Consider the following 14,628-nt stretch of genomic DNA (forward strand, 5'->3'; position numbering starts at 1 on the left):
CCATATTTATAAAAAATGTATTTATTTTTTTAAACTTACGACCTTTCATGGTATACTCCATAGCATAATTTATGCTTTTATGTATTAGACTATTTTTATGCATTTATTTTTGAAGATTTTAAGGTATGGTCTGGACTGACTGCCTAATTACTATTTGTATGTATTTTAGATGTATCTTGCCAAGTTCGAGTACAAGAACACTGTGTACAAAGATCTTTTGAAATGCTTGCAAGAGGTAAATTAAGGACCTATATTCTATTTTCAAGTTGAAATGATATGATAAGATAATGACAAATGTTTCCCACAATGATCAGGAGACAAAAGAAGATGTGGAAGGCTTCATGAGCACATGGATTGAGCAAGTGGGGTATCCAGTAATCACCATTATTACCCAGACAGGGGAGACTTCTCAAGAACACTTTTTACTAAAGCAAACACAGGGCCATGAGTGAGTTTCAAGAATCAAATTGCTGTTTACAATAGTATCATATTATTGAATTATTTAACATGGCACTGGATTTAAACTACTATCAAACAAAAAAGCTATAAGTAGCTTCCTTAGCCAAACTAACTTTTATTGATTCATTCAAATATTGTTTATTTTCTTCCTAACAGTATTGCATGGCAAGTTCACATCAGATACATTAAGGACAGAGATCTTACAGAGAAAAACGATATACTGAAAGTAAAAGGTCCAGGTAAGGAACAAATAAACATTAAAGCATCATTTCGAATAATAAAAATGAAACCTGGCAAAACAACAGGCATAAATCTGCAGTCACTGTTAGTTGTGATTAACCCTGCTGCTCATTCCTGCATCCCTCCTTACAGTCCGAAGGCCACACTTTCAACTTCAAGACAAAGATGAGTGGCTCCTCGCAAACGTCAACTGCGCTGGCTTTTTCCGTGTCAACTACGATGAAGAAAACTGGAATAAGCTTCGTATGCAACTTGAAAGATATCATCATGTGAGTATCTTTAAAGAAATATTAGTATCCCTTCAAATCAAATATTGAACGGGAACGCAGACGCGAACGCTTGGCCAACACGCGGTCTGGTTCTGGACATCGTAAAAATAATTCATGTGACATCAGCAAAGAAAACAAAAATAATGACTTTATTCAACAATTTCTTGTCTTCCATGTCAGTCTTCGACGTGCGTTCAAATTGTTGAATAAAGTCGTTATTTTTGTTTTCTCATGGACTATTTTAACAATGTCCTAACTACCTTTCGGGGCCTTGAACGAGTCAGTTGCGTTGCTGTCTATGCAGGGTCAGAAAGCTTTGGATTTCATCAAAAATATCTTCATTTGTGTTCCGAAGATGAATGAAGGTCTTACGGGTTTGGAAAGACATGAGTGTGACTAATTCATCTTTGGGTGAACTTACCCTTAAAATGCCTTAAACTGGCTTTTAAATGAGCCTGACTGGCTCTAAGCAGGCTTTTGAAGACCGCTGTCACATTTGAATACTTTCTAGTTTTTAAATAACGAGCAGATTTTTGACACCAAGTGGGCAAAAAGTTGAAAACATTGCACCGATTTTGCAGTCGGTTGTTATTTGGCGTGGGGCCACCCTGGCCACCTGTGATCACGTACTTACATAAAGTAGGTTTTGTCATTAATACTGATGTGATCAAAAGTGGCTTAAAATCTTATTAATCTATCTTTAGGTCATTCCAATCATCAACCGAGGGCAACTAATTGATGACGCTTTTAATATTGCAAGGTAATTTTTCAGTTGACCAATGTTGTAAAGAATTATTTGGCTCGCTGTGATTTGTTGCTGCATATTAACTGATCATTTCTGTATAGGGCTCATCGCCTCAACGTCACTATTGCACTAAGTCTAACCAAGTACCTAGTAAATGATACTGAGTATATTCCATGGGAGTCAGCACTGAAAAACCTGGATCATTTAATCCTTATGTTTGATCGCTCTGAGGTCTACGGTCCGATAATGGTGAGCATAAGGACACAGTCTCCTGAATATGTGCATAACAGTGAAAATTGTGATACTCAGCATTAACTGTACAATTCTATGTCTAGAAATACATACGCAATCTAATCACACAACTATATGACCACTTTGAGGAGTACACAATAAATGGAACCGTTCCTGAGAAACACACTGACCAGTAAGCAGCATTTTTGTCTTGCTTTATATATATTTTGTTGGACATCTAGCAATCATTATTTATTTTGTTTCCCTTTCAGGTATAACCAGGTAAATGCTATTTCAGTAGCCTGCAGCAATGGCCTTACTAAGTGCATAACAATGGCTAGAAGTCTATTTGAAGATTATAAAAATGGCACCAATGAGTGAGTTGCGCCTTTAAGTTTAAATTAAATTACTGTCAATTACAGTTCTACAATATAGATAAATTAGATTGACTTGAATGAGCTTTTTACATTTAGCATTCATCCGAATTTGAGGAAAGCAATCTACTGCAGTGCAATAGCTAGCGGTGATGAGTATGATTGGGAATTTGCTTGGATAGAATACCAAAGAGCCACGGTCGCTGCCGAGAAAGACAAACTAAGATACGCCTTATCATGCACCAAAGAAATCTGGCTGCTCAACAGGTCAGTGCAGAGATATAAGCTTTATATCATCTCAACGACCCATTTTGTGTACTTCATACTCACTATTGACGTTTGTAATACCACAGATATCTTCAGTACACTCTTGACCCTTCAAAGATAAGAAAGATGGATATGGTCTCTACCATAAACTACATTGCCAAAAACGTCGCCGGCCAGCCTCTCGCTTGGGATTTCGTCCGTGGGCACTGGTCCTACATCACCCAAGAGTAAGTTATGATTTTTACATTTATTTAAAGTCACCAATGAAATCAAAATGGAAAATTCTTATTTTTTAATGGAATACTGTAGTGTTTATTATAAATAATTTATCCGTGCACTTCATTATTTTTTTTAAATTCATGTGCCCTCGTAATCTTTAATCAAAAACGTTAACCTCCCCTCCCCCTCAAAACGACTCCTCTACTCTTCCGGTCATGAGCTATGGCGCAAGGGCGGAGCTATCTGGAACTGCCAGCAGCTGCAGTGACATCAGTGACGTTTGGAATTTTGTTTTTTGGAAATTGAAATTGGAATTCTCCATTTTGTTTGCAACGCCCCAACTTCCAACGATCCAATCAATTCCCGAAGGATGAAATCAAGTCCCGCCCTCTCATTTCAGATGCCGTTTCACTTGGATATACGTCACAGCAGAGAAGAAAAGACAACCGCAACTTCCGTTTCATGCCGACTTTAAATTCAATGAATGGAAACTAGAGAGGCAAATGAAATCACCATTAAGTTCTTGTGCAAATGGCTCATTCTGCAAACATGAGGATGTTCAGTTAAAAAAAGCCAATGATGAATTATAAAATGTAAATCTCGTAAACTCTGGCGGGAATAACTACAGCAATCAGGAAGTTGTAACACCAAAGTAACATAAAAGAATCAAAGATCAGGAGCAATTCAGGGTCCAAAGGCTGCCTTCAGCTATAAATGAACGATAGTCCTAATTGTCTTAAAGGTTTTATCACAGTTGCTTGGAAACCATAAATATATGGACATATGACTAACAATCATCTCCTTTGGGCAGGTATGGAGCGGGAGTCGTGTCTTTAGGCAGTCTGCTAGATGCTGTGACAAAAAGGTTCTCCACGGACGTCGAACGTGAAGAGGTGCTCTTTCATTCTTCTAGTTATTGTGAAAGTGTAATAGTTGACAATGTCTCAATCTGTAATTGTGTTTCCACCATTGATCTTACACAAACCCAAATTGTCTCTACACAGCTGAAGCAGCTTCAGAGGGAGCAGGAAGAGAAAAACCAGGGCCTTGCAGCTCGAGCTTTGGAGCAGGTCATTGAAAGGACAGAGGCCAATATTAAGTGGGTGAAAGAAAATAAGCAGATTGTTAAGGACTGGTTCATTGGAGAGCTTTAGGATCTTTTAGTTTTTGTAGGCCTGCACAATCAGAGTATACTCAGTGGAGCCAATACAATCAAAAACAGATGTAAAGGCGTTTCACAATGAAAGCAACCCCCTCCTGTGGTTCTGAGATGGTTTTGAACAAAAGACCACTTTCACTGGAGAATTATTCAAGCTTTAGAAGGGAAGAACAAAGAATGTGCCATTTTAAAATGGCTACATAACACATTCCCTATGCTATGTTGAGTAGTTAATGCCAAATCTATTGTGTATATTAGAGAAAAGGCCAAGAATGAATGTTGTGGACCGCTTAATTTATTGCCTTTACTATAATTTAGTTGATATTACTGACTAAGTATTGTTTACAATGATGAAATCACATCTAAGCACATTTAAAAAAGCACAGTATGCCATTCGTTTTATTTGTATAGTTTAATTTAATTAAAATACATATAAAAAATATAAAAGCTAGTATTTTGAAATATTACATTTTATAGAACCACAGCCATTATTTTGATCTCTGTGAATGACTGATTGAAAACCGAATGACAAAGGTTATGATGTGTGTTTTTATGAGACTTAATATTTGTATTGGAGTCAAACATGTAAATCTTTAAATAAAGTGCAATCTTTTTACACAACAGTTTTTTCTCTTTTTAATTTTTTTGTATTCATACTCCAATAGATCTTTGATGTTATGATAAGGGATGCACAATATATCAGATTGTCTATATTAGATATTTCATTGTACATGTTTTACATTTAGATAACCTTTGCTGCCGTTTAAACGGTCATTTATGTAATCTTTAGGAAATCTCAAAAGAAATATACACTTTTATACTGTACATAATGTTGTGATGCCTAAATTCAATTGTAGCATTTAATACAATTAATTTGAGTAGTTTTTATTGTTTTAAAATAATGACATTAATTGGCTATCAGGCATAATTGTAATATTGCTGCATCTCTAAATATGATATAGTACAACTGTTTTCAATTTACAGTGCTTAATGATCTTTAGGATATATCTTTAATACACACATAAAATACTTAAGTACATTATAATATATAAAAGTCTTCATTTACAATGGCACTTTTGCTGTTTATGATACTTTCATGTGATAATATATGAATACTGACAGTTAGGTCTTGTTTTGTGGTGTAGCCGTAAATATACATTTGGAGGACAGATAAGGCACCGTGATGCAATCCTTGAAGCTCAATGGTGTCATTCAGTCATCCTGAAAACAAAAACCCCAAACACCACATAAAAGAGATGTTACAGGTTTGCACAATGAAACTCCAACAAATCCTGTTCTGGATCATTGCATTAGTTTCACTTCGTCTTAAACCTAATAGAAAATGGTAAAAAAGATTACACATCTGTTCATGATAAACCCATTTCCTAAGCCAATTCTTTATGTGTTCAGAGCAAACACAAAACTTCATCAATTGAGCAGAGAATCTTACCCATTCTTCATCGTCTGCTCCCTCGCCCTGACCGCCACTCTTCCCTGCATTTTCCTGATCTGCTTTGTTAGCCATTATTTTCTCTGTCCACGATGCTCCAGCGTTCTCATCTCCTGCAAAGTTGCATTTCGTCACTGTACCACTGTCCAGTTTGGCGAAGGAAACTAGACAGACAAAACCAGACAGAACAGCACATGTAGCCACCTTGATTTACACAGTATGTACAGTATATACTATTTTCAGCATTGTACTTACAAATAAAGGGCCCGTCTCCTTTCGTTTTAAGACGGATTTCTTGGCCTGACTCGAGCTCTGTTCTGTCCATCTCTGCTTCTGAGATCCAGAATGCAAAGGCCTGACTAGGACAATGTTTTGCTGTTACTTTAACCAGCTGATCCTTATTCACAATGTCACTCAGTTGGCGCTCATTTAGACAATCTGTTTCACCCTTAGCCTCCACTTCTGCAAGGTTGATACACACAAACCAAAACAACATACATATAATAGTCTGCTTCAATACATCAAGATATTTTTGGTAAATCAGCATTTACCAAATCATATATGTACTTACAAGAGTTTAATCAAGTTTTTATTATTGCATGGTATAACTGAATGCTGTTAGAACAGGTTGCCATTAAAATGCACAGTAAAAAACCTGCCATATCTAAACCAACTGGATTTTTTTTTTTTTAAAGCACTTAATGGTTACTCACTGAAGGATGACATCAGATATCCTGTGTTGACCTTTCTTGTATCACTGAAGTTAGGTTCAATCTCATTTCCTTTTGAATCATATTTTCTGCGATGGATTTTGCTTGGTTTGACATACAAAACATTGTAGCGCTCCTGAAATTAACACAAAAGCAATTGTTGAATCACTAAGTGTAATGGGAAACATTACTAATGAAAATATTTGTCTTTTTATGAAAATAAAGTAATATACTCAACCTTTCAAAAGTTTGGGGTTGGTACAATTTTTGTCTTTTATGCTGATCAAAATACAGTAAAAACATTAATATTTAACATTAATAAAATGTATTAAAAACATTAATAAAAAACTGTTTTCTATTGTACTACATTTTAAAAAGTCATTTATTCCTGTGATGGCAAAGCTGAATTCTCAGCAGCAATTACTCCAGTCCACAGTTTCTATTCTATATGCAGATTTGCTGCTCAAGAAACATTTATTACTATTATTATTATTATTAATGTTGAAAACTGTTGTGCTGCAGTGCTTAATATGTTTGTAGAAAGTACATTTACGGTCTCTCTTGCTATTATAAATCTATGGTAACGTTGTTATTAAACACCGCTGTTGTCACATACAAAACATTGACGAAATATTCTGAACGGTTGACGATGTGAAACAGATCACATATTAATTTACTTAATTTATTGTGTTTTTGCACAGTATTCAAAGTAGAACGTTCAAAAGAACAGCGTATTTAAAATCGTGTTATGTAATTTTACGGACCCCATACTTTGGAACGGTAGTGTAAATTAGTGAACGGTCATGATTCCAGAAAACAACTTGAGTTTCTTAATTGAGGAAGAATTTTAAGTTCTCTTAACCTTTCTGTTGTTCACATCTGTTATGACATGGCGTGACATTTCCACGACCGCCCCCTCTAAAATGACACCATGACCACTGGAAAGTGAAAATTATAAATAAAATACAATGCGAGAGCCAAGAAGAAAATTATACTTACAAAAAAGTACCATGGCAGCCATAATTTCCGACAGGACGACATTTACGGTCTCTCTTGCTATTATAAATCTATGGTAACGTTGTTATTAAACATACAACACATACAAAACATTGACGAAATATTCTGAACGGTTGACGATGTGAAACAGATCACATATTAATTTACTTAATTTATTGTGTTTTTGCAGTATTAGCTATAACTTCACTAACTATGGCATTTGGAATATTTGAAAGGGAAACTATGGAGAAGTAAACCAGGCTGTGCTGTGCATCGATGTCGACGTGTGCAAAAACCATGCATACACTTTAAAGTATTACCTCTGGTGAACTAATGGATCCCATGTGGAGGAGAATTTCTCATTATGGACAGGTTTGTTTAATAGCGCAGTGTTGTCATAAATGCGACTCATCTTCTGCCGATGATTTGGATTTCGTCGAAAGCTGCTGCTACTTCCTGGTTACGTCATCATGAAATCTCAATCCATGAAACGCAATTTAACTCCACTTTAATATACTGCATAAAATATATCCTGTTAACTCAACTGTTTCCAAATATGTTGATATTCCTAGTAGCTGCACATTTTGTGGCAACGAAGACAAAACCTTGTGAATTTGTTCAGAAGTTTTGGTTTGACTTGTAGCTATTCAACAAACCCCTATCTTTGCACACTCTTTTAGCTTGAAAGATAGCCTACTATTTGTTATTACTCTGACTTAAGAATATATTTTAAATTTTTTTATTTTGTTTGGCAAATTTTTCATCCATAAAACAAAAATGTATGGGCTATTCCTACTCTTTAACATTTTCCCACTGCTCACATCTTTTTGTTTGACTAGCAATAAAAAATGTGTCAGGTTTTTGGAACTATATGAAAAATGTATTTCTATTGACTCCGATTAAGTTTAGATAGATTTCCTTCATTGCTCTTTTATTTTTATTATATTTTCCCCTTTATTGTAAGCTACATACCCCCTTATTGTGTTTTATTTCTCCTCTTTTTCTTACTTCTATCTTCTTTTCTTTGTTAATGTTCTCCTGAAGGTGATTGTATTTTCATAAAATTTTTTGGAATCATAAAAAAAGAAACAATTTAACGATGCAGGGAAATACAGGTGCATCTCAATAAATTAGAATGTCGTGGAAAAGTTCATTTATTTCAGTAATTCAACTCAAATTGTGAAACTCGTGTATTAAATAAATTCAATGCACACAGACTGAAGTAGTTTAAGTCTTTGGTTCTTTTATTTGTGATGATTTTGGCTCACATTTAACAAAAACCCACCAACTCACTATCTCAACAAATTAGAATACTCCATAAGACCAATAAAAAAAAACATTTTTAATGAATTGTTGGCCTTCTGGAAAGTATGTTAATTTACTGTACATGTACTCAATACTTGGTAGGGGCTCCTTTTGCTTTAAATTCGGCGTGGCATGGAGGTGATCAGTTTGTGGCACTGCTGAGGTGGTATGGAAGCCCAGGTTTCTTTGACAGTGGCCTTCAGCTCATCTGCATTTTTTGGTCTCTTGTTCCTCATTTTCCTCTTGACAATACCCCAGAGATTCTCTATGGGGTTCAGGTCTGGTGAGTTTGCTGGCCAGTCAAGCACACCAACACCATGGTCATTTAACCAACTTTTGATGCTTTTGGCAGTGTGGGCAGGTGCCAAATCCTGCTGGAAAATGAAATCACTTCAGTCTGTGTGCACTGAATTTATTTAATACACGAGTTTCACAATTTGAGTTGAATTACTGAAATAAATGAACTTTTCCACGACATTCTAATTTATTGAGATGCACCTGTATGGTGTACCTTGCAATTGTTACTATATATATATATATAAACACATGTAAAATAAGAGTTTAAAATATTTTATCCATTTTTGTTGATTTGAAAGGGAGGGTAATTAATTAACTTACCGTTTTTATGTCATGAGTCTTATTAATATCTATTTGGAAAACACCAGAATAAGATTTTTTCTCTTTCATAGAAATATCACATTGCTTTGTGACATTTAAAACATTACACAACCATGCATTATAATAAATCACTACATTTTTAAGTTAAGGCATAAAGCATATCATATATTTATTTTTTGAGAGAGATTTGATAGCTGCATATTCTTTATATAATCAATTAAACATGGCCAAATTCACAGAATACTGGCCGCTATATGGCTATAACAAGGCAATAAAACTCTTAATTTCTGTTATCCAGATACAGCTGGTATGACAGTTTGATTACCATTTGGCAATCCAGCAATAAATGTTATGGTAAGCTTTATAGGATATTTTAGATGCAAAGTCGGCAACACCAAAGCTCCAAAAGTATCAAAAAATTTATTTTTTAAAAAGACTGTCAAGAAGCATTTCTGTTTTTAAAGGGAACAAAGGTGGATTTACCTCTAAAACCAGTCCGATGTTGTTCACTAGAATTACAGTCCTCTCTAGATGTACCACAGTCACTGTCCCGTAACTCAGAGGTTATATCAGACGTAGAGGCTCCGGAGTCCAATGACCCAGGCAGGCATCAATTAATGTCATTAAACAATATTTTGAGAATTACATTTGTGTATTTTGCATAGCTTTATATATGTTTTTGATTTATTTTTATTTTTGGTTTCTATGTTTTTCTCCTTGGTTGATATGTTATTGTTTTGGTATTATTATTATCACGATAATATTGTATGGTCATGTGACCTTTGATCACCTGGAGGTAGGCCTATGAAGTTTGCGATATCAGTGTTGTTCATTTGTCTGATGAAGAGCCTGCGTGCTCGAAACGTCATATATGCTATGCGACAGTCTTTTTAAAAAATAAATTTTTTGATACTTTTGGAGCTTTGGTGTTGCCGACTTTGCATCTAAAATATTTCTACTTGTTTTTTGGTCGAGCACCCAGTTGAGATCGATGTGCGTGCTTTTGCCTGCTCTTCACAAGCTTTATAGGATAACAATACCTGAGACTGTTTCCCAGAAGGCAAATCTCAGATTACCAACATCTACATACTTTAACACATGACTATAAAGAATTCCATCTTGAATATTTAGGCTCTCTGTTATGGTTTGAAAGTACAATGTCTGTCTGAGTTATTTCTTGACCATTAAATAACTTAATGATTAGTCCTGGCTTTTTTAAAGTTAGTCCCTTGTGTCAGTCTGATTCGCTGGTCCCTTCCCGAGCTTGATGTGTCTTTGAGACTGACTGATGATTCACATTGTCACAGGATCCCCTGTAGAAATGAGTAAGAATACATTTTATCATTATATTTTAAGTATTATATCCTCCAAGGACAGCTGAGACACCCTTACGGTAACAGCCAGTAAACTGTCTCTAGATAAGCTTAAATAAACGCAAGATAACATCATACCTCTTCCTCCAAATCAACTTCACATCTTTCGTGACTATATGAGCATTGTGGACTCTGCTCTGAGTTTCCACCTGTAAAAAGCACCACCTCAGAGATAAACTGTCCTGAGCAACAGCCACGAAGTCTCGATATAGCACCAATAAAACACAAACCCAATAAATGTTTAGAAGCAAAGCTCTTTCTCATATGTAATGAGTCAAGTGTCTCACTTTATTACCCAACCAATGTCATATCTGCTGTTTTACGTCAACAGTTTCTTACAGTGTTTTGGAAAGTCCCGCAGCTGGATATTTAACCACGCATTGCGTCTCTGAGCCCATCCACCCGGAGCTTCCACTTCATAGAGACGCTCTCTTTCGTCTTCGTGGATCTCAAGATACTTTTTACAAACTGTAAACAATTATTTCAACAAGCTGTGTAAGCTTTGGGTGTCAGGTTTCTATTACATAAATAATCACAGATAAGAGCCAATGTAACCACTCTTATCAGTTCAATGTTGAGCGATTTGAGTATTCTGCACACAATCTAAAGCCATAGGACTACCCTGCCCCTGCCCTGCCCCTTTTCAAAATTCTAAATTATTCAAAAGTGCCCCTCTCAGACAAATAGCAATGATATTGTGGTCAATAAAACAAAATGCATTTGAATTATAATTAACATGGCTATGTGTACAAAACAGTAACTAATTGCTCAAAAGTCGGAAAATTCTTGTTTATTTTTATATCTGTCAATCTGAGGCGTTGCTATGGGTTGCGTGCGTTTTTCTTGACTAACTGATATTCCACAGTCTGTTCATAAACCTAGGCCTAGCGCCAAAAGTCACAATAATGGAAAGCAGTATCCAATTCACTTGTATTTATGTGTAGTGATATACGTTTACTATTTCATGAAACTATCATAGTTAATGAAGCACAAGTGCCACCTAGAGGCCTATTATGTGAAGTGTAGGCTGGCGAAATGGTGACGTGAAAGGACTTTATTATATTCCCATTTTTGATATTTATGCAGCATTATAAAAGTGTCTTATGCTCATCAAGCCTGCATTCACCTTTTCTTAATCAATTTAACAAATCCTTGCTGAATAAAAACTAATTTCTTTACAAAAAAATTAATTAAAAAATAAATACTGACGTCAAGTTTTTGAACGGCAGTGTATATAATTACAGAAGTTATATATTAAATAAATGCTGTTCTTTTTTAACTTTTTATTCATCAAAGAATCCTGAAAAAAAGTATCACAGGTTATAAAAATATTAAGCAGCACAACTGTTTCCAACATTGATAATAAATCAGCATTGCATAAAATATATTTTAAGTATATTACAATTTTGATCAAATAAATGCAGGCTTGATGACTATAAGTGACTTCTTGCAAAAATATAAAATAGTAATGTATCCAAACTTTTGACCTAGATAATTTTTTTTTTACATTGCCCCTATTTTACATTTGAGCCCCTGCCACTGAGGAACTTTCTACAGGTCGCTGAGAAACACTGCCATTTAAAAGTTTGGGGTCAGTAGTTTTTTTTTCTTTTTTTTTTTAAAGAAATTAATGCAAGGATGCAATTCATTGATCAAAAGTAACATTAAAGACATCTATAATGTTACAATAGATTTCTATTTCAAATAACTACTGTTCTTTTGAAATTTCTGTTCATCAAAGCATCCTGAAAAATGTATCACGCTTTCCACAAAATATTTAGAAGCACAACTGTTTTCAACGCTGATAATAAAAAAAATTTCCTGAGAACTAAATCAGCATATTAGAATGATTTCTGAAGGATCATGTGACACTGAAGACTGGAGTAATGCCTGCTGAAAATTTACATTGCCCCTATTTTACATTTGAGCCCCTGCCCCTGAGGAACTTTCTACACGTCGCTGAGAAACACTGCCATTTAAAAGTTTGGGGTCAGTAGTTTTTTTTTCTTTTTTTTTAAAAAGAAATTAATGCAAGGATGCAATTCATTGATCAAAAGTAACATTAAAGACATCTATAATGTTACAATAGATTTCTATTTCAAATAACTACTGTTCTTTTGAAATTTCTGTTCATCAAAGCATCCTGAAAAATGTATCACGCTTTCCACAAAATATTTAGAAGCACAACTGTTTTCAACGCTGATAATAAAAAAAATTTCCTGAGAACTAAATCAGCATATTAGAATGATTTCTGAAGGATCATGTGACACTGAAGACTGGAGTAATGCCTGCTGAAAATTCAGCTTTACCATCGAAGGGACAAATTACTTAAAAAAATATATTACAACTGAAAACATTTATTTTGAATTGTAATAATACATTGCAATATTAATGTTTTTGCTGTATTTTTGATCGAATAAATGCAGCTTTGGTGAGTAGCTATAAGAGACTTCTTTCAAAAATCTTACCAACCCAAACTTTCTAACAGTAGTATAATTTAAAATTTGAGCATTTTATATTTTTATCCTTTACATGCAAATATCACAGCTAAAAAAATTTTAAAGTGAAAAGTAATTTAAAAAATGATCAACCACGATCAACAAACAATCAATCAACCAACCATAAAAACAGTTATTTTATTGTTTTAATATGATTATGCTATGCTTACCAACCCAAAACCTTTGGATGTTAGTGTATACATACCTCCATACATGCCAGGTGACATAGGAAAGCTAATTCCCAGAATCGCCTCAGAGGGTTGAGAGGAGCAGAAATCCTCCAACATCTGTAAAGCGAGCCCAGTCCTTCTCCAGTGAGAGCGAACAAACACTGTGTCCAGCACAGGGAGCTGATAACTCTGGCCAGTGCAGCTGTCACACAGGCTGCCTATAAAACACACACACACACAAAAATTACTTTTTTTTTATATAGAAGTAAACAAACCACCCACCACAAACCTCTAAGCATGCTAGAACTAAAACATATATACCCTTTTTTTTGATGGTGTAAAACCCTACTGCTTCTCCATTTTGCCAGAGAATTTTGCCATGTTCCCGCAAGGAATAGGCCGAAAAATATAGGTCTTCTTCAAGAGACCTTTCCAGAATTCCAAATATAACTTGACTGAGCAGAAAGAGCACAACTCTCTCCATCACTGATTCCACCTGGAATGACAAGAACCATCAGAGGCTTCATGGAAATGGTGACAATGTTAAGATTATGACATTTCTGGTCAAAACATTTTGTTTGCAAGGCTAACGGTTACTCACTAACAAAAGTCCACGTCTTGATTTGTTTGATGTCTTCAAAACATCACCAACGGGCCACCATTTGCCTAGCAAGTACAGTGCAACCACTAAAAGAGTAGGCTATATATTATCCAAAATGAAACAGAATGACAGAAAACAGGTAGTGAAACGAAAAACGTAGCATGCGCAAGACCTTTGGTTTCATCCTCAGGTGTGTGGAGAGCAAGAATGTAATGTGATAAATCACCATCTCTCAGAAACGCAAGTCGACCAATGTTCTCACAAGTTACTTCCACCTGTTATCACAAATATCACACTTTGAGGAACTGAAATTAGGAATTTATCTCAAATTAGTAAACTGCTTACCCACACAGCATATTTGTCCATCATAGATGCTGGCTAGGCAGGCAACTAATTTTTGAGACAATATAACTAAATTCACTATTGAACGCAAATGTGTATGTTCTGACTTTCTCTCCATGTGGAAGGGTGATAGGGACAGCACCATCTGACTTGACACGGGACAGGTATTCGTCATATCCTGAGCTCAACTCGCCATAATGCCGCACAGGTAGATCCACTGGATAGGGTTTCACTTGAAAGACGACATTTGATATGTTTACACAGTTAATAACATGGACCTTTAATTTCACGATGACATTATGGCACACTTTTCAGCAATGCTAAATTACTTAATTAGTAGTAGCACTTTATTGATTGTTGCAGAACTGCGCTTATGTGAGTGTTGACAGTCTGACTGACTGGCGAACATAGCGCGAGAGAATGTTTGCATGCTAAACAAACCTTTAAAACTCTTTTTAAAATGATCAATTTTTGGAATGCTCACATAATCAATTTTGGAAATGCTCTTAGAAAGCCTGTACTTACCTTTTAAACTACTCTCCATTTTGATAGTTGCTCGACCTTTGAATGTTTCTCAACAAACGTGCGCCATCTAGTGACTA

At 35.2% G+C, this 14,628-nt stretch overlaps 3 protein-coding genes across 4 annotated transcripts in view; 1 reads left to right on the forward strand and 2 right to left on the reverse strand.

Annotated features, from left to right (window-relative positions):
- Window positions 1–4,349, forward strand: part of anpeplb (alanyl (membrane) aminopeptidase-like b) — an 11,144-nt gene extending 6,795 nt beyond the window's left edge. Inside the window, exons 10-20 of the mRNA XM_016550475.1 lie at window positions 315–448; window positions 616–698; window positions 832–968; window positions 1,673–1,728; window positions 1,815–1,962; window positions 2,049–2,137; window positions 2,217–2,321; window positions 2,418–2,585; window positions 2,672–2,812; window positions 3,616–3,697; window positions 3,809–4,349. Coding sequence (XP_016405961.1) covers window positions 315–448; window positions 616–698; window positions 832–968; window positions 1,673–1,728; window positions 1,815–1,962; window positions 2,049–2,137; window positions 2,217–2,321; window positions 2,418–2,585; window positions 2,672–2,812; window positions 3,616–3,697; window positions 3,809–3,958 — 1,293 coding nt within the window. The 3' untranslated portion in view covers window positions 3,959–4,349. The remainder of the gene's footprint in view (window positions 1–314; window positions 449–615; window positions 699–831; window positions 969–1,672; window positions 1,729–1,814; window positions 1,963–2,048; window positions 2,138–2,216; window positions 2,322–2,417; window positions 2,586–2,671; window positions 2,813–3,615; window positions 3,698–3,808) is intronic.
- Window positions 4,350–4,654: 305 nt separating this feature from the next.
- arpin (actin related protein 2/3 complex inhibitor) lies at window positions 4,655–7,591 on the reverse strand. The gene is made up of 6 exons (XM_016550473.1): window positions 7,440–7,591; window positions 6,986–7,061; window positions 6,127–6,259; window positions 5,669–5,875; window positions 5,414–5,577; window positions 4,655–5,184 (listed from the first exon to the last, which is right to left on the reverse strand). Exons 1-6 carry the CDS (start codon window positions 7,529–7,531, stop codon window positions 5,176–5,178), a joined length of 681 nt encoding a protein of 226 aa, XP_016405959.1. The 5' UTR covers window positions 7,532–7,591; the 3' UTR covers window positions 4,655–5,175.
- A 2,475-nt stretch (window positions 7,592–10,066) lies between these two features.
- On the reverse strand, window positions 10,067–14,575 carry LOC107738681 (protein FAM169B-like). 2 transcript variants are annotated; one of them, XM_016550471.1, is made up of 9 exons: window positions 14,552–14,575; window positions 14,134–14,258; window positions 13,857–13,959; window positions 13,685–13,770; window positions 13,405–13,579; window positions 13,119–13,301; window positions 10,755–10,883; window positions 10,494–10,564; window positions 10,067–10,355 (listed from the first exon to the last, which is right to left on the reverse strand). In XM_016550471.1, exons 1-9 carry the CDS (start codon window positions 14,568–14,570, stop codon window positions 10,344–10,346), a joined length of 903 nt encoding a protein of 300 aa, XP_016405957.1. In that variant the 5' UTR covers window positions 14,571–14,575; the 3' UTR covers window positions 10,067–10,343. The 2 variants fall into 2 exon arrangements, with proteins under 2 accessions (XP_016405957.1, XP_016405958.1); XM_016550472.1 differs by lacking the exons at window positions 14,134–14,258; window positions 14,552–14,575 and adding an exon at window positions 14,030–14,127.
- Between the last annotated feature and the right edge of the window lie 53 nt (window positions 14,576–14,628).

Source organism: Sinocyclocheilus rhinocerous, unplaced genomic scaffold (assembly GCF_001515625.1).
Source record: "Sinocyclocheilus rhinocerous isolate Xijiao unplaced genomic scaffold, SAMN03320098_v1.1 scaffold1938, whole genome shotgun sequence".
NCBI classification, from domain to species: Eukaryota; Metazoa; Chordata; class Actinopteri; order Cypriniformes; family Cyprinidae; genus Sinocyclocheilus; species Sinocyclocheilus rhinocerous.

Coding starts and splice junctions, on each gene's coding strand:
- arpin (XM_016550473.1), bottom strand. CDS start 7,531: ATGAGTCGCATTTATGACAACACTGCGCTATTAAACAAACCTGTCCAT. Junction 7,062..7,439: donor GATCCATTAGTTCACCAGAG/GTAATACTTTAA, acceptor TTCACTTTCCAG/TGGTCATGGTGTCATTTTAG. Junction 6,260..6,985: donor CAGATGTGAACAACAGAAAG/GTTAAGAGAACT, acceptor TGTTAATTTCAG/GAGCGCTACAATGTTTTGTA.
- LOC107738681 (XM_016550471.1), bottom strand. Junction 13,960..14,133: donor CCCTTCCACATGGAGAGAAA/GTCAGAACATAC, acceptor TTGTGATAACAG/GTGGAAGTAACTTGTGAGAA. Junction 13,302..13,404: donor TTACACCATCAAAAAAAAGG/GTATATATGTTT, acceptor TGTGTTTTATAG/GCAGCCTGTGTGACAGCTGC.